Source organism: Elephas maximus, chromosome 6 (assembly GCF_024166365.1).
Source record: "Elephas maximus indicus isolate mEleMax1 chromosome 6, mEleMax1 primary haplotype, whole genome shotgun sequence".
In the NCBI taxonomy this organism is placed as follows: Eukaryota; Metazoa; Chordata; class Mammalia; order Proboscidea; family Elephantidae; genus Elephas; species Elephas maximus.
In genome coordinates this window covers 127,402,405-127,426,935 of record NC_064824.1, presented here as the reverse complement: position 1 = coordinate 127,426,935, position 24,531 = coordinate 127,402,405, and the positions used below count along the sequence as shown (strand labels likewise).

General features: G+C 39.0%; 1 protein-coding gene and 1 long non-coding RNA gene across 8 annotated transcripts in view; both read left to right on the top strand.

Annotated features, from left to right (window-relative positions):
* DOCK10 (dedicator of cytokinesis 10) overlaps positions 1 to 24,531 on the top strand; it is a 310,282-nt gene that overhangs the window by 178,686 nt on the left and 107,065 nt on the right. For all 6 annotated transcript variants that reach the window (XM_049888334.1, XM_049888333.1, XM_049888332.1 and 3 more), the window contains exons 4-7: positions 2,623 to 2,705; positions 17,649 to 17,721; positions 17,998 to 18,120; positions 18,378 to 18,512. In XM_049888334.1, the coding sequence (XP_049744291.1) occupies positions 2,623 to 2,705; positions 17,649 to 17,721; positions 17,998 to 18,120; positions 18,378 to 18,512 (414 nt within the window). The remainder of the gene's footprint in view (positions 1 to 2,622; positions 2,706 to 17,648; positions 17,722 to 17,997; positions 18,121 to 18,377; positions 18,513 to 24,531) is intronic.
* Positions 2,715 to 13,209, top strand: LOC126078161 (uncharacterized). 2 transcript variants are annotated; one of them, XR_007517986.1, is made up of 3 exons: positions 2,715 to 11,920; positions 12,718 to 12,917; positions 13,188 to 13,209. It is a non-coding gene; the product is annotated as an uncharacterized LOC126078161 (long non-coding RNA). The 2 variants fall into 2 exon arrangements; XR_007517987.1 differs by lacking the exon at positions 13,188 to 13,209 and adding an exon at positions 12,984 to 13,005.

Below are 24,531 nucleotides of genomic sequence, written 5' to 3'. Positions count from 1 at the left end.
TTAGAGTGACTGTGTGGGCTGAAACAAAGAATAGAGAATAATTTTCTGTTTGTAGCATTCCAAAATGCCATAACTATGTAGGAGAAACATTTACGTGTTTGTAAAATGCCCTGACTTTCACAGACTCAGAGAAATCTCAGATTTAGAAGAACTCTAAAGGGTCATCTAGTCCAGCGTTGGTCCTCAACTACCCACCACCTGATATGTGAAACCCAGCAGACAAATTCTGAAGTAATGATTATACAAGAATTCTGCTAATCAGAACTAATACATCTCTCCAAAACTCTACCTGTATAAATCAAGAAAAACAAGCTATTGTTAACTATTATGAATGTGAATTATAGGTTAAATCTAATTTATTTAGAAAATTTATTCTTTATATATATATATTTTTTAATTGTGCTTTAGATGAAGGTTTACAGAGTAAATTAGTTTCTCATTAAACATTGAATACACATATTGTTTTGTGACATGGTTGCCAACCCTAGGTTGTTAATGAGTCTTCCTCCCATCCTGATGACATATTTTTTTCATATAGTCTAAATTCTCAGATTATTTGCTCAGCATGCACGTTGGATAAGTATGGTGAAAGGATACAACCCTAACACACACCTTTCCTGATTTTAAACCACTCAGTATCCCCTTGTTCTGTTTGAACAACTGCCTCTTGGTTTATGTACTGGTTCCTCATGAACACAATTAAGTGTTCTGGAATGCCCATTCTTTCCAGCATTATCTATAAATTAGTATATGGTATTTTATTCTATTTACTTAAAGCAGCCTTAAAATATAGAAAGAAAGTGTAAAAATCTCTAGGATAAGTCATTAAGTAAATAAAAAAAAAATCAAAATCATAGATGTATACTTAGAAAGGAACTAGGTAAAACTGTGAACCAGAAAATTTAATTGAGAAGGAATGCATCCAAATATGAAAAATGGGTTTATGGCTTTTTGTTTTCCATTTAAAAAAGTATTCTTTTTCATTTCAGATCTGACTTCAAGATATGTAAAAAGGGGAGTAAGAGAGAGCAAGCATGAGAAAGAATGATAATCATGAAACTTCTAGCTCCATGATTTGGGGTGCCATGGGCTTATGCCACTTGCCTAGGTTCCTAGAACCTTTATCTAAAATGAAGATAGAACTTTTTAGCTAAGGAACATGTTAAGACTTAGATTTCCTTCCAATTCCAGAAACATGTTATTTGCAGAATTGGCTCTGGAATTGCCTAGTTAATAAATTTATTTTAGCTAAATATTAAATTTTGTTCACACGCCCCTTCTTCTCAATCCATTCTAGTCACTACCAGTTCTCCGCTTTTTCTTGCCTTTACTGTTCTCTGCATAAGGGTTTTGTCTTCTTGTTGTTATTACTTTTAAACTCTTTTACTCACTTCTGCCACCCTCCTGTGCCTATCTTTGTCGTGGTCCTATTCATTGTTTTGCTCTCAGGCTCAGATTTATGTGTGGGTACTTCTCTGAACAAATAAAGCCAAGGTGCTGTGAGAACTCAAGGCCTGAGAAACCCAGAATGGATACAAGACCCAAGACACACCAGCCCCTTCCCAGCCTTTTCTGTGCATCTTGAAGCATATGCCCTCACCCCATGTTCGCCATCAACTTCTCTATGCTTCCGTCTGGGCCGTTCTCTTCCCCCATCCCCCATTTTTCTTTCCTTGCTGCAGCAGTTCTGCACCTTGAATGATTTCTCCTAAATCAAGGATTCCTTGCCTTTCCCTTACTTGGTCACAAAGAGAATCATAGACCTTTATTCCTCACAGTGCAGTAGGTTTATTTTTCTTCCTTTTCTCCACAAATGCTAGACGACAAGATTGCCTTGCAGTCCTATTGATATAGCTGTTTAATCCACAGAATCATGGAATTGTAGAATTAAAAGGACTCTTAAAAGCCATTCAGTGGAATTCCCATTATCAGTTGTACTAGGTGCCTGGTAGGTGTTTGGGAAATATTTGCCATCAATAAACACTTCAAAATCAGCCTCACCTATCAATATAAGACAATGATTTTGTCATATTAACTTTGCTTTAGAAAATTTTCCATGAATAATGGTGGAGAAAGCAGCCCTCAGAAGGCGGGAAAATAAAACTGAAAAACTAGCTCCAGGGTGACAAGGAGGGTGAAATAAAAACGAAAAGGATTAGTTCCTGAAGCAAGAATGAGAAGAAATGGGCTCAAATTATGATAAAATGATTACATATAAATAAGAAGAACATCTTTCACTGCTCAGAACTGTTAGATAATGGAAAGAGTTGCCAAGGAAAGTTGAAGCATGACTGTACTTGCGGTTAGAAATATTTCCGGTGTGATTCAGCGGGTGATTAAATTAGGCTTTCCTTCATGGAGTAAAATAGAATAAAGATGTTAAATGGATCCTCCTCCCAACTCATGAGCCTGGTCAGGTTTAGTTTTTAATTTTATTGGAAAGTGAAAAATGATTATAAAAAGCAACTCCCTTAAAAAAACTTACCTACCTTAAAATCACTAACATAGTCACCTTAATACCACCTTGGAGATTATGAAGAACTGTATTCACCGTGATTTTTACCAGGACAGCTGATTTTTTTTAATAATTTTTTTTTTTAACTGTCATTTGCTTTCTTTCAGGCTTGTAAATTTTATAGCTCCCAGTGGCATGTGGTAAACTACAAATATGAACAATATTCTGGAGACATTCGGCAGTTACCACGGTAAGAAGCTGTTATGAGTACTACATGGGATTTTTCATGTATATGTGTGTTTTCTGTTCAAGTTCTGCCATTGAATACATGTACATCAATCTAGCATCAAAGTGCATTTTGCTAAATTTATAAATAAGATTCACGGTAGAACATTTTGTTCAACAAGATATAAGTTTCTCTGCTCACAGAGTTTGAAATGAGATGTAGATATCATATTTGGTTTTGTGCCCAAAGTCTTAAAGTTAGATTACCTTTATATTATTCGTTTGTGAGCTTTATTTTCAATAGCAAGTGCAAAAGGATCGTTGTTGTTCAGTGCTGTCAAGTTGATTCTGACCAATGGTGACCCATGTGACAGAGTAAGGTTTTCTTGCCTGTAATCTTCACGGAAGGATATCACCAGGTCTTTCTCCCTCAGAGCCGCTGGGTGGGTTACCACAGACCTTTTGGTTAGCAGCCAAGTGGTTAGCCGTTGTACTACCAAGGCTCCTTGCAAGCGGATTGGAAAAGTATAATTTGGACAAAATAATTTTTTCTGATAATATTTTATATGTAGCATTGAGATTTGCCACGTGTTTCCTGTAATTTTCAGAGCCGTGGTGGCAGGGTGATTAAGCATTTGGCTGCTAACCAAAAAGTCAGCAGTTCGAATCTACCAGTGGCTTCTTGGAAACCCTACGAAGCAGTTCTACTCTGTCCTACAGGGTCACCATGAGTTGGAATCAACTCTATGGCAACAGTTTGGTTCATGTATTTTCACAAAATGATGTGAAAAATCATGAAAATAACCTCTCCAGAAGTGAAATATGTCTAACAGCAAAAAGGAAAACATTTTTTTTCCTCTAACTCTTGGGAACATAAAGCCTGTAAGAGAAGGTGATTCTGTTCAGCACCTACTCAAATGTGACCTCCACGGAAGCTTGCCTGGCTGTCTGCACTGAAGAAGTCATTTATTTAGTGTCTACTCCCCACTTAAGTAAAAAACCCCAAAGGGCAGGGACTTTTACTTGCAGAATCGCCTTCAGTAAAAACAGTGCCTGGCATATAATTTACTAAATAAATGGAAAAAATTTTAAAATAATATTTCTGGGTGGGCTTGGGGTTGCTCAAATTCAAAGAACTTCTTTGAACTGAAATCTCCCAACTCAGTGGCTAGTCAAACTAAGATGACGTAATCAATCTAGAAAAACACTGAAAAGTCAAAATTTTTTATTAACACTTTACCAAGTGAAACATTGAGATGATATACATGTGTATCCAATTTTGTAATAAACAGATGTCTCAAAATTGAGCACCACTTTCCAAGATCTCTTGGCCCCCAGAAACATCTTTTCCAGACGTGGGTACTCAGAAGCCCTGCTTTCAACTCCTGGGCACAGACTTTGAACGAGAGATTTTGAAAGAGCTCTCTGAGAAGGTGGCATTTGAGCTGAGATCTGAATGAACAGGAGCTGCCAGCTCTGTGATCTAGGAAAAAGCATTCCCAACAGAGAAAAGAGCAAAGGGGAAAAGGCGCTGAGATGGGAACCAGAATGATTGAGCAGAATCACAATCAGACTGGCTAGAGCTAAGGAGAGAAAAGCCAACAAAACAAAACAAACAAAAAAATCAGTTGCCATGGAGTCGATTCTGACTCATGATGACCTCATGTGTGTCAGAGTAGAACTCTGCGCCATGGAGTTTTCAGTGGTTGATTTTTCTGAAGTAGATCACCAATGCATTTCTTTTAAGGCACTTCTGGGTGGACTAAAACCACGAAATTTTAGTTAGTAACAAGAGTGTTAACCATTGGTACCACCCAGGGATAGAGGGGATTAGCAAGGTGAAAAAAAAACATGGAAATAGACAAGGGAACATGTAGACCCTGAAAAAGAGCTTAGATTTTATTCTAATTGCAACAGGAAGCCTTTAGAAGTTTTTAACCAGGGCCATGACATGCTCTGGTTTAACATTATAAAAGATCATTTAGTCTACTCTTTGAGAGAGAGAGAAAGTAGGCAAAGAAAGAGGAAGACAGGCTTCAGCTGAGCTTCTAGACTAAGAAAGACTAGGAAGAAGGACCCAGCAGCCCACTTGTGAGAAGCATTAGCCAGTGAAAACCTTATGAATAGCAGCGGAACATTGTCTGATATAGTACCAAAAGATGAGCCCCCCCAGGTTGGAAGGCATTCAAAAGACGACTGGGGAAGAGCTGCCTCCTCAAAATAGAGTCGACCTTAATGACGTGGATGGAGTAAAGCTTTCGGGACCTTCCTTTGCTGATGTGGCACTAGTCAAAATGAGAAGAAACGGCTGCAAACGTCCATTAATAATCGGAACCTGGAATGTATGAAGTACGAATCTAGGAAAATTGGAAATCATCAGAAATGAAATGGAACACATAAACATCAATATCCTACGCATTAGTGAGCTGAAATGGACTGGTATTGGCCATTTTGAATCGGGCAATCATATAGTCTACTATGCTGGGAACGACAACTTGAAGAGGAATGGTGTTGCATTTATCATCAAAAAGAACATTTCAAGATCTATCCTGAAGTACAACACTGTCAGTGATAGGATAATATCCATATGCCTACAAGGAAGACCAGTTAATATGACTATTATTCAAATTTACACACCAACCACTAGGGCCAAAGATGAAGAAATAGAAGATTTTTATCAGCTGCTACAGTCTGAAATTGATCGAACATGCAGTCAAGATGCATTGATAATTACTGGTGATTGGAATGCGAAAGCTGGAAACAAAGAAGAAGGATCAGTAGTTGGAAAATATGGCCTTGGTGATAGAAATAATGTCGGAGATCAAATGATAGAATTTTGCAAGACCAACGTCTTCTTCATTGCAAATACCTTCTTTCATCGATATAAACGGCAACTATACACATGGACCTCGCCAGATGGAACACACAGAAATCAAATTGACTACATCTGTGGAAAGAGACGATGGAAAAGCTCAATATCATCAGTCAGAACAAGGCCAGGGGCCGACTGTGGAACAGACCATCAATTGCTCATATGCAAGTTCAAGCTGAAACTGAGGAAAATCAGAGCAAGTCCATGAGAGCCAAAATATGACCTTGAGTACATCCCACCTGAATTTAGAGACCATCTGAAGAATAGATTTGACACATTGAACACTAGTGACTGAAGACCAAACGAGTTGTGGAATGACATCGAGGACATCATCCATGAAGAAAGCAAGAGGTCATTGAAAACACAGGAAAGAAAGCAAAGACTAAGATGGATGTCAGAGGAGACTCTGAAACTTGTTCTTGAATGTCGAGCAGCTAAAGCAAAAGGAAGAATTGATGCAGTAAAAGAACTGAAGATTTCAAAGGGCGGCTTGAGAAGACAAAGTAAAGTATTATAATGACATGTGCAAAGAGCTGGAGATGGAAAAACAAAAGGGAAGAAAAAGCTTGGCATTTCTCAGCTTAAAGAACTGAAGAAAAAATCCAAGCCTCGAGTTGCAACAGTGAAGGATTCCATGGGGAAAATATTAAACAATGCAGGAAGCATCGAATGAAGATGGGTGGAATACAGAGTCATTATACCAAAAAGAATTAGTCAACGTTCAACCGTTTCAAGAGGTAGCATATGATCAGGAACCGATGGTACTGAAGGAAGAAGCCCAAGCTGCTCTGAAGGCATTGGCAAAAAACAAGGCTCCAGGAATTGATGGAATATCAATTGAGATGTTTTGACAAACAGATGCAGCGCTGGAGGTGCTCACTCATCTATGCCAAGAAATATGGAAGACAGCTTCCTGGCCAACTGACTGTAAGAGATCCATATTTATACCTATTCCCAACAAAGGTGGTCCAACCAAATGTGGAAATTATAGAACAATATCATTAATATCACATGCAAGCAAAATTTTTCCAAAGATCATTCAAAAACGGCTGCAGCAGTATATCGACAGGGAACTTGCCAGAAATTTAGGCCAGTTTCAGAAGAGGACATGGAACCAGGGATATCATTGCTGATGTCAGATGGATCCTGGCTGAAAGCAGAGAATACCAGAAGGATATTTACCTGTGTTTTATTGACTATGCAAAGGCATTCGACTGTGTGGATCATAACAAATTATGGATAACATTGCGAAGAATGGGAATTCCAGAACACTTAATTGTGCTTATGAAGAAGCTTTACATAGATCAAGAGGCAGTTGTTTGGACAGAGCAAGGGGATACTGATTGTTTTAAAGTCCGGAAAAGTGTGCATCAGGGTTGTATTCTTTCACCATACCTATTCAGTCTGTATACTGAGCAAATAATATGAGAAGCTGGACTATCTGAAGAAGAATGGGGCATCAGTATTGGAGGACGACTCATTAACAACCTGCGCTATGCAGATGACACAACCTTGCTTGCTGAAAGTGAAGAGGACTTGAAGCACTTACTAATGAAGATCAAAGACCACAGCCTTCAGTATGGATTGCACCTCAACATAAAGAAAACAAAAATCCTCACAACAGTACCAACGAGCAACATCATGATAAACGGAGAAAAGATTGAAGTAGTCAAGGATTTCGTTTTATTTGGAGTAGTCAAGAATTTCATTTTACTTGGATCCACAATCAACAGCCGTGGAAGCAGCAGTCAAATCAAAAGACGCATTGCATTGGGTAAATCTGCTGCAATGGTCCTCTTTAAAGTGTTGAATAGCAAAGATGTCACCTTGAAGACTAAGGTGCGCCTGACCCAAGCCATGGTATTTTCAATTGCATCATATGCATATGAAAGCTGGACAATGAATAAGGAAGACAGAAGAAGAATCGACACCTTTGAATTGTAGTCTTGGCGAAGAATATTGAATGTACCATGGACTGCCAAAAGAACGAACAAATTTGTCTTAGAAGAAGTACAACCAGAATGCTCCTTAAAAGGAAGGATGATAAGATGCATCTTACATACTTTTGGCATACTGTCAGGAGGGATCAGTCCTTGGAGAAGGACATCATGCTTGGCGAAGTACAGGTCAGCGGAAAAGAGAAAGACCCTCAACAAGGTGTATTGACACAGTGGCTGCAACAGTGAGCTCAAGGATAACAACAATTTTAAGGATGGCTCAGGACCCGGCAGTGTTTTGTTCCATTGTGCATAGGGCGCTATGAGTCGGAACCGACTCGACGGCACCTAACAGCAGTAGCAACAACAACTCTTTAAAGAATGGATCGTAGTTGTGAGAAAAGAAGAACAAGAAGGAAGGAGGCCATTTCTTTTAGAGTTGCTTCACTGTGGGGAACAAAAAAAAGTTCTTCCAAAATAGCAAAACAGTGGAATGAGCTTTTACCAAATCTCTGAACATTCCTTCAGACTTGGGTCACTCCTAATAGATAATTTTTGGTAAGTTTGTGTTGGGAAGGCCCCATCCGAGGCTAGGCCTTCATGAGTAATTATTGTCTTCAGAATATCTGGGTGTTAATCACACACTTTTTATGGTAGGCATAATGGAAAAGCAAAGCATTTTTTAACTTCAGGACTGACTCTTTCTGAAAATAGCTTGAGAAGTGGTTACAACTGGGGAACGGGGTGCAAGCAGGTGGATGACTTTGTACATAGTGAGAGAATGTAGAAGGCAGTATTCAGCTGGCCTTTTGAATAAATACCTTCTCACTTTCTTTAACCCTGTCAAGACCTTTAGTGACTTTATCCCCAAATACTGTCATCTTCTTTTATTCATTAAAATTAACAATGAACATATTAACAGTATTCTCCCTCTGTTAACACAATAGAGAAAAGCATTTCCAGAAAGAATAGGCTCTGAATATCATTGTTGAATTGGGATTTCCGTAGAGCATAGAAAGGTCAGATCCCTTGAGAAGAATTACGAAAGTAACTGAAATGTCGTTGAGAATCTCCCTTACTTTAATGAAGGAAGTGGAAGTTGACCAAGAAGGGGAAGAATAAGACTGCCACAGAGTGAAATGGTTTAATAACTTGTATATTTTCAAAACGAATATCAGATGTACTAGAGTATAACTCTCTAGCATATTTCCTGGAATAATGAAGACTGTAACACGGTGTAGCAACATTTTTAAAAACTATTTTACAAACCTAAGCACTCCTCCTTAAGGACATCACATATTTAGGACAGTAGTGGAAACAGATAATTTTCTTTGGGCCTTCTGAGCCAGGGCTGCAAACTGGTTCTTTCTGTTTAGAACTGCTGGTGAGAATTTGCATTTCCACCTCAGATATACTGAATCAGAATCTATATTTTAACCAGATTTCCAGGCGATTCTTATATATAATAAATTTTGCCAACCTCTGCTCTACTAGTGGTTCTCAGAATTGGTCCCTCAGCAGCACCATTAGCATTGCCTCGGAACTTGTTAAAAATGCAAATTCTCAGCAGGAGTTCGAACCAGAAGGAACCCGTTTGAAGCCCTGTTCTGAGGCTATTAGAAGTAAATCACTGCCATATCACCTGGGTTAAATGAATTTTCCTGTGTCTGCTACCAGTATGAATCCTTCATTTCTTTTCATATGTTTCCGAGGCAACAAAATAAAAATTTACAGTTATGGAAAAGAAAAAAAAAAAAAGAAATGCATTTTTCTCCTTGTAATTTTTTTTTTTTCATTTAAAATTGTGTGGTTATTGGCTCTATGAAGCCCACTTTTTTAAAGTGTGTGTTCACAGGAAGATATTGGAGCGACATGATTTCAGGCTAGAATGTAAACCATAAAACTTTCTCACATTAGGAATAAAAATCAGCAGTAGGCTTGGAGTTGCCAGGAGACAAGAACACATTAAAATAGAGGAGGCCACTGATTTTATTAATTCACTGGGTAAAATGCAGAAATATATGCCTTTTTTTTTTTTTTAACCACAGCTGATTTGATATAAAGAAAATTTCAAATAGTAAATTTTGTGGCTGAACATGGAATAAAGTGTGATTAGTTTTATGCTGGGCTGAATTTGAACAGAATAATTTAAAAATAAATAAATAAAAGAACATTTCTTGTGCTGGGTGCCATAGTACATGAACCCATTTAACACTCATACTCCTAGGACATGGGTGCTGTTACCCCATTTTATAGAGCAAACTCGAGTACTTGAAGAGTAAGTAACTTGTGCCAAAGCTCACAGCTCATAACCCATGGGGCATTCAGGAATCCCAAACCCACTGGCATTGAGTTGATTCTGATTCATAAGGACCCTATAGGACAGAGTAGAACTGCTCCATAGGGTTTCCGAGGAGCAGCTGGTGGATTTGAACTGCTGACCTTTTGGTTAGCAGCCAAGCTCTTAAACACTATGCCACCAGGGCTCCATCAAGCATCCCAGTGCCCCTTATATGGGTGATAGAGGTAATTCTGCTGTAGAAATGAGATTCAGGGCTAATGTTAGGTTCAAACACCAGAGAGTAGGGTCCCTGATGAGCTCTTTATCTCAAGATCCCAAAGGTTTATACAGATTTTACAGTGCCCTTTTGGGGAAGAGTGTTCAGGTCAGTAGCCAGAGGTGCTAATCTTTTAACAATCTTTAAAGCAGAGAGCCTGGGGCAGTGGTCATTCACTGGTAGAGTTCTTGCTGTCCATAAAGGAGACACACATTCAATTCCTGGCCAGTGTACCTCACGCACTGCCACTGGAGGCTTTCATGTTGATATGATGCTGAACAGGTTTCAGCAGAGCTTCCAGACTGAGATGGACTAGGAAGATAGGCCTGCTGACCTACTTCCAAAAACTCATCCAGCGAAACCCCTATGGATCACAATAATCCAAGTTCTGTTGTGTGTGCGCTCACCCGGAGTCAGGGTCAACTTGATGGCAGCTAACAACAACAAAAAATACACAAATTATAATTTCAGATTATGGCTTCTAATCCCAACTCTTCCACTGTATGATTAAGTACCTACTGTGGGGTTTATAGTCCCTGGGTAGTACGAAAGATTGATGCACTCACCTGCTAACCAAAAGGTTGGCAGTTCAAGTTCACACAGAGGTGCCTCAAAAGATGGGGCTAGTGATCTACTTCTAAAAAATCAGCTATTGAAAACCCTATGCAAAAAAGTGAAGCTGGACTCATACCTCACACTATACACAAAAATTAACTCAAAATGTATTAAAAGCCTAAATGAAAGAAAGAAAATCACAAAATTCCTAGAAGAAAAACAGGGGCATGGCTTTGAACCTAGTTTTTAATAATGGATTCTTATATTCAACACCAGAAGCGCTAGCAACAAAAGACAAAAGCAACATTGGACTTTATCAAAATTAAAAGTTTTTTTCAACAAAGAATTTTAACAACAAAGTCAATAGTCTACAGAATGGGAGAAAATTCTTGGGAATCATATACTAAGAAGGGTTCAATATTTAGAATATGTAAAGAACTCCTGAAACTTAACCACAAAAAGACAAAAAACCCGATCAAAAAATGAGCAAAGGATTTGAAGAGACATTTCACTAAAGAAAATACACAAATGGCCAACAAGCACATGAAAGGATGCTTGACATCATTAACCATTGTTGTTGTTGGTGGCTGTAGAGTTGATTCCAACTCATAGCAACCCTATAGGACGGTGCAGAACTGCCCCATAGGGCTTCCGAGGGGCGGCTGGTGGATTTGAACTGCTAATCTTTTGGTTAGCAGCTGAGCCCTTAACCACTATGCCACCAGGGCTCCTTTAGCCATTAACAAAAATAAATAAAAAAATAACCAAACCTATTGCTGTTGAGTTGATTGTGGCTCATTGCAGCCCTGTAGGACAGAACAGAACTGCCCCATAGGGTTTCCAAGGAGCAGCTGGTAGATTCGAATTGTAGACCTTTTGGTTAGTAGCTGTAACTCTTAACCCCTGTGTCACCAGAGCCCCCCTTTAGTCATTAGGGAGATGCAAATCAAAATCATAACGAGATACCATGTCACTTCCAATAGTATAATTAAGATAAAAAAAGGAAAACAACAAATGTTGGTGAGAGTGTGGAGAAATTGTAACTCTCATCCATTGCTGGTGGGAATGCAAAACAGTACAGCCGCTGTCAAAGACAGTTTGGTGGTTCATCAAATAGTTAAACATAGAAATATCAAATGACTCAGCAATTGCACTCGTAGGTATATACCCGAGAGACTTGAAAGCAGGGATGCAAATAGACACATGTACACCAATGTTCATTGTAGCACTATTCACAATAGCCAAAAGGTGGAAACAGATAAATATGTCCATCAGTGAAGTACAGGTGGACAGATAAATGTCCATCAGTGAAGTACAGGTGGACAGATAAATGTCCATCAGTGAAGTACAAGTGGAAACAGATAAATGTCCATCAGTGAAGTACAGGTGGACAGATAAATGTCCATCAGTGAAGTACAGGTGGAAACAGATAAATGTCCATCAGTGAAGTACAGGTGGACAGATAAATGTCCATCAGTGAAGTACAGGTGGAAACAGATAAATGTCTATCAGTGAAGTACAGGTGGACAGATAAATGTCCATCAGTGAAGTACAGGTGGAAACAGATAAATGTCCATCAGTGAAGTACAGGTGGAAACAGATAAATGTCCATCAGTGAAGTACAGGTGGAAACAGATAAATGTCCATCAGTGAAGTACAGGTGGAAACAGATAAATGTCCATCAGTGAAGTACAGGTGGAAACAGATAAATGTCCATCAGTGAAGTACAGGTGGAAACAGATAAATGTCCATCAGTGAAGTACAGGTGGAAACAGATAAATGTCCATCAGTGAAGTACAGGTGGAAACAGATAAATGTCCATCAGTGAAGTACAGGTGGAAACAGATAAATGTCCATCAGTGAAGTACAGGTGGAAACAGATAAATGTCCATCAGTGAAGTACAGGTGGAAACAGATAAATGTCCATCAGTGAAGTACAGGTGGAAACAGATAAATGTCCATCAGTGAAGTACAGGTGGAAACAGATAAATGTCCATCAGTGAAGTACAGGTGGAAACAGATAAATGTCCATCAGTGAAGTACAGGTGGAAACAGATAAATGTCCATCAGTGAAGTACAGGTGAAAACAGATAAATGTCCATCAGTGAAGTACAGGTGGACAGATAAATGTCCATCAGTGAAGTACAGGTGGACAGATAAATGTCCATCAGTGAAGTACAGGTGGACAGATAAATGTCCATCAGTGAAGTACAGGTGGACAGATAAATGTCCATCAGTGAAGTACAGGTGGAAACAGATAAATGTCCATCAGTGAAGTACAGGTGGACAGATAAATGTCCATCAGTGAAGTACAGGTGGACAGATAAATGTCCATCAGTGAAGTACAGGTGGACAGATAAATGTCCATCAGTGAAGTACAGGTGGAAACAGATAAATGTCCATCAGTGAAGTACAGGTGGAAACAGATAAATGTCCATCAGTGAAGTACAGGTGGAAACAGATAAATGTCCATCAGTGAAGTACAGGTGGACAGATAAATGTCCATCAGTGAAGTACAGGTGGACAGATAAATGTCCATCAGTGAAGTACAGGTGGACAGATAAATGTCCATCAGTGAAGTACAGGTGGAAACAGATAAATGTCCATCAGTGAAGTACAGGTGGAAACAGATAAATGTCCATCAGTGAAGTACAGGTGGAAACAGATAAATGTCCATCAGTGAAGTACAGGTGGACAGATAAATGTCCATCAGTGAAGTACAGGTGGAAACAGATAAATGTCCATCAGTGAAGTACAGGTGGACAGATAAATGTCCATCAGTGAAGTACAGGTGGAAACAGATAAATGTCCATCAGTGAAGTACAGGTGGACAGATAAATGTCCATCAGTGAAGTACAGGTGGAAACAGATAAATGTCCATCAGTGAAGTACAGGTGGAAACAGATAAATGTCCATCAGTGAAGTACAGGTGGAAACAGATAAATGTCCATCAGTGAAGTACAGGTGGAAACAGATAAATGTCCATCAGTGAAGTACAGGTGGAAACAGATAAATGTCCATCAGTGAAGTACAGGTGGAAACAGATAAATGTCCATCAGTGAAGTACAGGTGGAAACAGATAAATGTCCATCAGTGAAGTACAGGTGGAAACAGATAAATGTCCATCAGTGAAGTACAGGTGGACAGATAAATGTCCATCAGTGAAGTACAGGTGGAAACAGATAAATGTCCATCAGTGAAGTACAGGTGGAAACAGATAAATGTCCATCAGTGAAGTACAGGTGGAAACAGATAAATGTCCATCAGTGAAGTACAGGTGGAAACAGATAAATGTCCATCAGTGAAGTACAGGTGGAAACAGATAAATGTCCATCAGTGAAGTACAGGTGGAAACAGATAAATATCCATCAGTGAAGTACAGGTGGAAACAGATAAATGTCCATCAGTGAAGTACAGGTGGAAACAGATAAATGTCCATCAGTGAAGTACAGGTGGAAACAGATAAATGTCCATCAGTGAAGTACAGGTGGAAACAGATAAATGTCCATCAGTGAAGTACAGGTGGACAGATAAATGTCCATCAGTGAAGTACAGGTGGAAACAGATAAATGTCCATCAGTGAAGTACAGGTGGACAGATAAATGTGCATCAGTGAAGTACAGGTGGAAACAGATAAATGTGCATCAGTGAAGTACAGGTGGAAACAGATAAATGTCCATCAGTGAAGTACAGGTGGAAACAGATAAATGTCCATCAGTGAAGTACAGGTGGAAACAGATAAATGTCCATCAGTGAAGTACAGGTGGAAACAGATAAATGTCCATCAGTGAAGTACAGGTGGAAACAGATAAATGTCCATCAGTGAAGTACAGGTGGAAACAGATAAATGTCCATCAGTGAAGTACAGGTGGAAACAGATAAATGTCCATCAGTGAAGTACAGGTGGAAACAGATAAATGTCCATCAGTGAAGTACAGGTGGAAACAGATAAATGTCCATCAGTGAAGTACAGGTGGAAACAGATAAATGTCCATCAGTGAAGTACAGGTGGACAGATAAATGTCCATCAGTGAAGTACAGGTGCAAACAGATAAATGTCCATCAGTGAAGTACAGGTGGAAACAGATAAATGTCCATCAGTGAAGTACAGGTGGACAGATAAATGTCCATCAGTGAAGTACAGGTGGACAGATAAATGTCCATCAGTGAAGTACAGGTGGAAACAGATAAATGTCCATCAGTAAAGTTTGGTACATACATATGATGGAATATTACTCAACTATAAAGAGAAATGAAGTCTTGATACATACTAAAACATGGATGAGCCTTGAAAACATTTTACTGAGTGAAATTAGGTTGATCACAAAAGGACAAATATTTTATGAATTCACATGAAATAACAAGACTAGACAAATGTATGGAGGCCAAAGAGGTGGGAGGGAGGGGGAAAGGGAAAGCAGTTGTTCAGGTAATTGTTTGATGGGAAGTTTGGCAATGATTATGGGTAATGGTTGTTTAGCATGATTAATTGATATCATTGAATTGTACACCTGAAAAATGTTGAATTGGTAAATGTTGTACTATATATATTTTTACAACTATAATAATAATTAAAAAAAAAAAACTTATGGAGCACGGTTCTACTCTAACACACATGGAGTCACAAGGAGTCAGAATCCACTTGATGACAACTGGTTTCAACTGGTTGTGGGCTTCAAATTTCTTCTCTGTAAAATGGTAATATTATACCAGAAGGTAGAGTCCCCAGTATTTGTGCAGATGTGCAAATGTCTGATATATATACTCATATGTATGTTTATAATTTAATAAAAAACAACATGCAACTTGATACATATCTAGACTTTGGTATAAAACCTCTGCTATCTTGGTATTTATATTTTAAACTATTTTTGAACCTGTTGTAAATAAGTTATGGATGAGGATGACCACCTTGTATGTTAATAAACAAAAAAAAAAAACCCATTGTCATTGAGTTGATTTTTACTGATGATAGTACATGCCCATGTACATACAGCCATTTATTTTCATTTATTAAGTACTTTGTATGTGCCATTATGGAGATAACTTTGAAATGCCCATTTCCTACTACACTTTCTTTAAGCTTCTGGCTGTTTAAGTAAGACTGTTACCATTTGTAACTACTTATCTATGAGTCTTAGAATCTCATCAAGACTGCTACCAAAATAAATTGGAACTTGGACTGAATATGAGACCCAAGGTATCACCCTTAACACTCAATGCCAAGGGCTGTATTTCTCAGAAGAGCTTTGCTATTCTTACTGATTTTGGTAACAAAAAACTTTCATTAAGTCGAACTTATAAAGTTACAATAGTAAAATATGTTTTAATCTACTTTGTATGACAGTGATACCTCTTAAGGTTTTGACACACACACACGTACACACACACACACAAATCACCAAGATGCCTTCTCAAAAAAAGATCTGCTAGGTTATGCCGTTACAAATTGTTTCACTTCTGTGGTACTCTTTTTCATCATGCCTATCACTGGTTCAATCAACAAATACATTATTAAGCATATATATTTTATAGTGATAGGAATTGAAAACGTAGGGTGAGATAAAGATGGGAGTTGGTTAGAGTCCTTGACTTAAAGACATGTATAATCTGATGGAGGGCCAAGACAAGTGTCCAAATAACAGAACCAGGTATCACAAGAGACTTGCATACAGAGCATATGGGGAGAGAGATCATACCCAATTCTGTAGTGTCCAGGATGCCTTCACAGATGTTTCAGGGCACATGCTCTTGTCAGAGGTGAAGAATGTGGCTCTGTCTCAGGCTTTCAATAAATTAACAGTGAAGACAATGGTACTTTAGTGCTGTAACTTTCCTTGAAGTAACTTGGGAATGGGCGTTTTCTTGCCTTTCAGAGGGAGGGTAAAAAAGTACTGTAAAACCATTCGTTACTCCCTATGGGAATGCACAGTATGGTAATTTTATGCATAAGTATATGTAAAGTGTCCTTGGTTATTCGTCTTCCTATCTGGAATACCGTTAGTATAGGAAATGGCTTGTGATAGGAATACTGAACGCACTTCTGCTCCTCTTTCTCAATAGATTCTGTGGTTGTTTCTACACAAATACAATTCATCTTAAAGAAAGCGAACATTCAATGAATTTTCTACATGTCAGATTTTATATAGTAAAAGGTGCCAGATAGCTGGGTATCAAAGAATTCCTGGACCCAGGGGCGGTGTGTTCTGATTTCCAGGCAAACGTTGGCTATAAAATAGAACTATAGAAAGGAAAATTTATTTCTGATTAATTTTACCATTTGTAGAGCCAAATGTACAGTCTTGCTACTCTGGACTGGTCAGTGATGCTGTGACTTAGGCATTTCTATACCCTTTGCCATCAACTCCGACTCATTGCAACCCTATAGGACAGAGTAGAACTGCCCCAGGTGGTTTCCAGGGAGCACCTGGTGGATTCGAACTGCTGACCTTTTTTGGTTAGCAGCCATAGCTCTTAACAACTATGGCGCCAGGGTTTCTGGGAGTTTCTGTGCTGCCATGGAAATGCACAAAGGAACCCAGTTGCCTCTAAGTCATTTTGGCGCAGCCTTGACTGGAGGCTGTGGTTAGGGAACAGCGCCGCCTAGTGACCAGAGCACAAAGTAGTTCTCAGGAGCATGGTTCTTGAGAGTTGAGGCTCTTCAAATGTATCACTCTCTGTATCCTTGAGTGTGTCACGTATGTCACATATTAAAGGAAACAGAAAAGGTAATTAAAATGTCACCACTTAATGTTACACTTCAAAATAATGAACAAAGAAAATATAGAGTACCAAACTTACGAAACTGCCCTGCATGTCTTAATTGAATTCAAGAAAACCAGTAATGGGAGATTTATTTACTGGAAATAAGATATAATGGGGTGTGGAAAAGTTAGCACTTTCAAAGGAAAGGGAACCCTCACTAATTAAATTATTTTATTTAAAAAAAATTGTAACAAGCTGGGTGCAATAATTGTTACCCCTGGAACAGCAGAAAATGAAAGCAGTGTCTCATGATAAATTGGATTTTTTTTTTTCAATATCAGAGCAGAATACAAACCAGAGAAACTTCCTTCACATTCCTTCGAGGTTGACCATGAAGATGCCGATAAGGATGAAGTAAGTACATTGCTGAAAGTCCAATGTTTAAAACATGAGGATAATTTATTCCTGTGTTTCCCTAAAGTGGTTCTCATTCTGGCCGGTTTTCCATCAGCTGCAATAACTGTTGTGTTAGGGCTTTTAGTCAAAATGAGTGATGCTTGTTTGGAAATTGAACATGAGTATTTCAGATGAGTCAGGGAGGGAGAAAGGAGTCTCGTTTTTAAGTGCAGTGTCTGGGATCTGGGATTCACGAAAGAAATCGCTTTGATGCTAATGAAGCCTTTTGTACAGGATACAACATCCCACTCATCTTCCAAGGGCGGTGGCGGGGCGGGAGGAACCGGAGTGTTCAAGTCTGGCTGGCTCTACAAAGGGAATTTTAATAGCACCGTGAACAATACCGTTACTGTTCGGGTAAGGAGACATCAAGACTCATCTTTGTTTCTGTCACCTTTCTTGACACCCCACTTTCGGTCACAGCCCAGAGGAGAGCCATTTGCATTAAGCTGGTATTTTATGTCATATTTTATTTATGAGGACATATGATGCTCTTCTCTAGAACAATGTCCCAGAAACATAGCTTTCCTGGAGGAAAGAGAAAAATTCTGATTCCCATGAATAATAGTATGCTGCAATTGGAACAACCTCTTTGCGTTTTTCCCTTTATTTAGTCTTTCAAAAAGCGCTACTTCCAGCTGACTCAGTTGCCAGACAACTCCTACATCATGAATTTTTACAAAGATGAAAAAATCTCCAAAGAACCCAAAGGCTGCATCTTTTTGGATTCTTGTACAGGTGTGGTGCAGGTGAGTTGAAATCCCTTTGCCCCCTTGGGCTTTTTCATTGAAAGATGTGTTCATCCACTCATCAATCGCTCACTCAACATTCATGGCGTATCTCAGATGAGCTAATAATCATTCCAGGCTGTAGGGATTCAGTGGAGTACAAGGTAGCCTAGGTCCCAGCTTTTATGAAACTTTCTTTCCAACAGAGGAAGAGAAACAGGAGACAAGCAAAGAAGTAAACAGAATGGAATCAATTAGTGAAATTTGGAATAAAGAAAATAAAAGGAATGGAAGGGAGAAATGAGGAGTGAGGTTGGAAAGGAATGTTGTTGTTAGGTGCCATCAAGTTGGTTCCGACTCATAGTGACCCCGTGTACAACAGAATGAAACACTGCCTGGTCCTGTGCCATCCTCACAATCATTGCTATGCTTGAGCCCATTGTTGGAGCCGCTGTGTCAGTCCACCTCATTGAGGGCCTTTCTCTTTTTCGATGACCCTATGCTTTACCAAGCATGATCTCCTTCTCCAGGGACTGGTCCCTCCTGATAACATGTCCAGAGTACATGAGATGAAGTCTTATTGTCCTCACTAATAAGGAGCATCCTGGCTGCACTTCTTCCAAGACAGATTTGTTTGTTCTTCCAGCAGTCCATGCATGCAATATTCTCTGCCAGCACCATACTGCAAAGGCATCAATTCTTCTTCAGTCTTGCTTATTCACTGTCTACTTTTGAACACTTTAAAGAGGTCTTTTGCAGCAGATTTGCCCGATGTAATACATCGTTTGATTTCTTTACTGCTGCTTCCATGGGTGTTGATTGTAGCTCTAAATAAATGAAATCCTTGACAACTCCAATATTTTCTCCATTTATCATGATGTTTCTTATTGGCCCAGCTGTGCAGATTTTTTGTTTTCTTTATGTTGACATGTAATCCATACTGAAGGCTGTATTGCTTGATCTTCATTAATAAGTCCTTAAGTCTTTTTCACTTACAACTAGCAAGATTGTATCATCTGCATATTGCAGGTCCTTAATGAGTCTTCCTCCAATCCTGACACTGTGTTCTTCTTCATGTAACCCAGCTTCTCAGATTTATCCTTCTATTTGGAAAGGAATTATATAGAAAGGAATAATAATACTTAAAAAATAAAAAAAGCGTTTTTGAGGAGAGACCATTTGGTCTAAGGCCTGAGGAATGAATAGGGGCAGCACGTGCAAAGGTCCTCAGACGTGAGTGAGTCTGGTAAATTCAGGGAGAAGAGGAAAAGGACCGTGTGTGTCTGCAGCATGCAGAGGGGAGAGTGGAAGGAGATGGGGATAGAAAAGTTAGGCAGGGGCCTGATCACTTTGGAAACAGCTGAGAATGATCAAACCAAAACCAAACCAATTACTGTGGAGTTGATTCTGACTCATGTTGACCCCATGTGTGCAGAGTAGAGCTTCTCCATCGGATTCTGAAGGTTGTAGCCTTTCAGAAGCAGATCACTAGGACTTTCTTACAAGGCACCTCTGGATGGGTTCAAACGACCAACTTTTTGGCTACTAGTCAAGCACTTAACCATTTGCACCACCAAGGACTCCAGAAGTCTTGATAACTGAACGTAATTTATGTAGAGCCCAATTGAGGTTAACTCTGAGGTTGGGTGATGAGGGCAAGTTTATGGCAGCCTAAATTTTTATTGAGGGCTAGACTGACTCTTGCTGGAGAGGTGATGAATTAAATCTCATGTCACCATTGTTCTCATTAAGACTGTTCTGTTACTCAAGGTGGCCTGTGTGTAACCAACTGGCCCTCCCAGTCTAACATCAGACATTCTATACAAAACGAAACACCAGATGAACAAAACAAACACCATAACCTCTGACTTTCCGCTTCTTTTAATTCCCGTGATTTCACTGTCTTCATGATTCTGAAAGCATTGGATTTTATGGATTCTTTTAAGTGAAAAAACATCTCAAAATAAGTAAAAAGATTTCCAACCTACAATGAATGTGATTACTTTCAATGAAGTTATTTGATTTGTGAAAATTTGGTTTGGATCCACTGTAGAAGCTTTGCCTAGCTGTAGGTCATTTTAACCCCTAGGGTCCATTAGTATTCTAAAGTTAAAGTGGCCATTTAGCATAATGGTTAAGAGCATGTGCTCCAAGGTCCAAATGCCTAGGCTTGATTCTAGTCACAGCTGTTTACTAGCTGTACACTCTGAAATGAGTTATTTAGTCTTCTTAATCCTCAGTTTCTTTATCTTTAACATGGAAATAGCAGTAGTACCAATATCATAAAGCTAAGGCAGTGTTTCTTAACCTCAGCACTGTCGACATTTGGGGACAGATAATTCTTTGTTTTGGAGGCAGTCCTGTGCATTGTAGGATGTTTAGCGGCATTTTTGGCTTCTATCCGCTAGACGCCAATAGCGCCCCTCCTGATTTGTAACAACCGAAATGTCTCCAGACATTGCCAAATGTGCCTTGGGGGGCAAAATTACCCTGTTTTGGAATCACAAAGAAATTCAATAAAGTAACATTATATAAGTCATTATGTAGTATCATGTAGCTCAAAGTATGAACTCCATAAAGGTTATCTTTATGATCAGTTGATAATGAGACTGTAAATTTACAGTGTACATCCACGTTGTTTTTCTTCCAAGATGAGGATTTCTTCAAAGACAAGAATCACACTGATCCTCAAGGGTTTAAGTGTAGAATAAAACACAATGTTTTTAACAGACAGTGCTGTTCTATAAGCTCACCATCTTTAAACTATCGTCCATAGTATTCAGTGTGACATGGACCATTGTGGCAAAGGGAAGCAGAATAATTTCATAGGCCTCATTTAGTTATCTTGCTCTTAAAACATTTTACTGGTGGTACAGTGGTTAAGCACTGGGCTGCTATCATAAAGGTTGGTGGTTTGAACCCACCAGCCACTCTGTGGGAAAAAGATGTGGCAGTCTACTGGAAAGATTATAGTCTTGGTAACTCTATAGGACAGTTTTACTCCATCCTATAGGGTCACCATGTGTTGGAATCAACTCAGTGACTATGAGTTTTGATTTTTATTCCCTTTTATGTAAAAATAAAAGCAATCAAGTGTTTTGACAATCTTGCCACAAATCTTACAATAAGTCACTGGATCATTTAGGTTGAAAACTCTTGTTTCTGGTCGTAGGCCAGGCCTGACCTATTTCTGGATAGTTCATCTGTTAAAATCTGGAATTCCTCCCAAAAGTAATAATGCTGAACTTTATAAGGAAAGAATTAATTAAGTGTTGCTGAGCACTCCAGTAGAAGTGAAAGATAATTACATTTTAACACAATTGCCAAATTTCCATATGGAAAGGGCAATAAGGATCTTAATGGAGGATGGAGATGGTTTTCTTTTGTTGGTCACAAAGGAAACTCTTGGCCTTAGAATCATGAGCTAAATATTTAGCAGTAGGTCAAAGATTTTATAGCCATTGAGCTGAAAAAACTTAAATATTTTCTTCTCTTCTTGTACTTCAAAGCTTGTTCTGGCCAATGAGCCTTCATTTTTTTAGGAAGTGTCATTGTAGTCTTTTGTTATCTATGAAATTTTCAGAGGTATATTTTAATATATAATTTCTGTCTTCTTCAAAGAGTCATAGAATTTATTTGGACACACACCTTAGTGGTCGTCTTAGGCTGGGTTCTCTAGAGAAGCAAAATCAGTAAAGCATGTAAATACATATAGAGATTTATATCAAGGAAACGGTTAATGTGATTGTAGAGGCTGGAATGTCCCAAGTCCATGGATCAGAATAGAGACTTCTGATTCACATAGCCACAGGGGCTGGCGAATCCAAGATTGGCAGGTCAGAGTGGCTCTTGCTCATAGGCTGTGAAGGTTGACGAATCCCAAGATTGCCAGGCAAGACCACAGGTAAGCTGCTAGCTCAATCCCAAGAACCTGTGATCAGATGAATAGGAGCCACTTGCAGGATCCAGAGAGAGCAAAAGCCCCCAAGCCTTGCCAGAATGTCCACTTATATTCAGTGCAGGCCACATGCCCAAGGAGACCCCTTTACCTGATGGCTACTCACAGCAGATCCCATCGTAGAGGTGATCGTGTTACATCAAATCTCATCACAGAGGTAATCACAACATTGAACGACTTACAAACTACATCATAACTGCCAAACCACGGAGAATCATGGCCCAGCCCAGTGACACACAACTTTAATTATGTAGTTTAAAAGGTTGACCTCTGTATTCCTGCATTTATATTCTTCTTTATCCAGAACTCTATCCTTTATAGAAGCAGGAACTTCTAGCTTTTTGGGATTACCTGGTTAGACTGACATTCGGGTCAGTCTTTAAGTGATGTGTGAGCCCCAGTTTATATGTATTTGCTTATAACTCTTTGTGAATTACAAGTTTTCGCACCTGTCAAGAGGATTCTGAATGAAAGTTGTGATTTTAACATAGCTTTAGTAAGCTCTCTGGCACAAAATGTGCCTGAAGGCGAAACATGTACACACAAAAGCACAGAGCAGATGAATCGAATGAGTCAGACCTATTTTGTCAAGAATCACTGCCAGTTTCCCTTGAACAAAGCAGAAAAGAAGAACAAAGACTACCTCAGAAAGTGCTACCTGCCACCTGTCATTCTTCAGGGAGCTTAAGCTCATAAAGCTCTTTAGTGATGAGGCCATTTTCGTTTGCCTCATTCAGATCCAATCTTTGTCATTGTGTTTGCCTAAGAATAATCTCTGGAAATCTTAGATATATATTTCAGGGGTGATATCAAGAGGAGAGAAACTCTCAACCAGCTTGCTTAGAGACCTTGGGGCTTATGGTTGGCAGTTTCCTAGCTCTTGGTCAAAAAAAAAAAGAAAGTCTAATAGTAGTTTTCCACTTTTTCTTAACATCGTCAAACAGTGTTAGATATGTTTTATCCCCCTGCATTCCCAATCTAGCTGTGACTCCAAATCGATTTGATGACGGTAGGTTTGGTATTCCCAATCTGGAGAAGAACTTTAACTTTTTGCTTCTTCAGTTTCATCCTAGAACTAAGGATATTTAGATTTGTATTATCCTGGGATATATATACATACTTACATACATTATTTATATATATATCCCAAGTATATGTATTTGTTGTTGTTGTTGTTAGGTGCCATCGAGTCAGTTTCAACTTATAGCAACGCTGTATACAGCAGAATGAAACATTGCTCAGTCCTGAGCCATCCTCACAATCATTGTTATGTTTGAACCCATTGTTGCAGTCACCGTGTCAGTCCATCTTATTGAGGGTCTTCCTCTTTTTCGCTGGCCGTCCACTTCACCAAGCATGATATCCTTCTCCAGGGACTGATTCCTCCTGATAATATGTCCAAAGTATGTGAGATGTAGTCTTGCTATCCTTACTTCTAAGGAACATTCTGGTTGTACTTCTTCTAAGACAGATTTGTTCATTCTTTTGGTAGTCCATGGTATATTCATTATTCTTTGCCAACACTACACTTCAAAGGCATCAAATCTTCAGTCTTCCTTATTCATCACCAAGCTTTCCCATGCATATGAAGCAATTGAAAACACCATGGCTTAGGTCAGGTGCACCTTAGTTTTTAAGGTGACATCTTCACTTTTCAACACTTTAAAGAGGTCTTTTGCAGCACATTTGCCTAATGCAGTGCGTCTTTTGATTTTTTGACTGCTGCTTCCATGGGTGTTGATTGTGGATCCAAGTAAAATGAATTTCTTGACAACTTAAGTCTTTTATCTGTTTATCATGATGCTGCTTATTGGTCCAGTTGTGAGGATTTTTGTTTATGTCGAGGTGTAATTCATACTGAAGGCTATAGTCTTTGATCTTCATTGGTTAAATGCTTCAAATTCTCTTCACTTTCAACAAGCAAGGTTGTGTCATCCGCATATTGCAGGTTGTTAATGAATCTTCCAGTCCTGATGTCCTGATGCTGTAGTTTTCCATTGACTTTAATCACAGGGTATGGTAGTACTAAGAGATGCCCTAAGGCATATCCTGTATTCTAGACATACTCTTTTTTACCTCTAT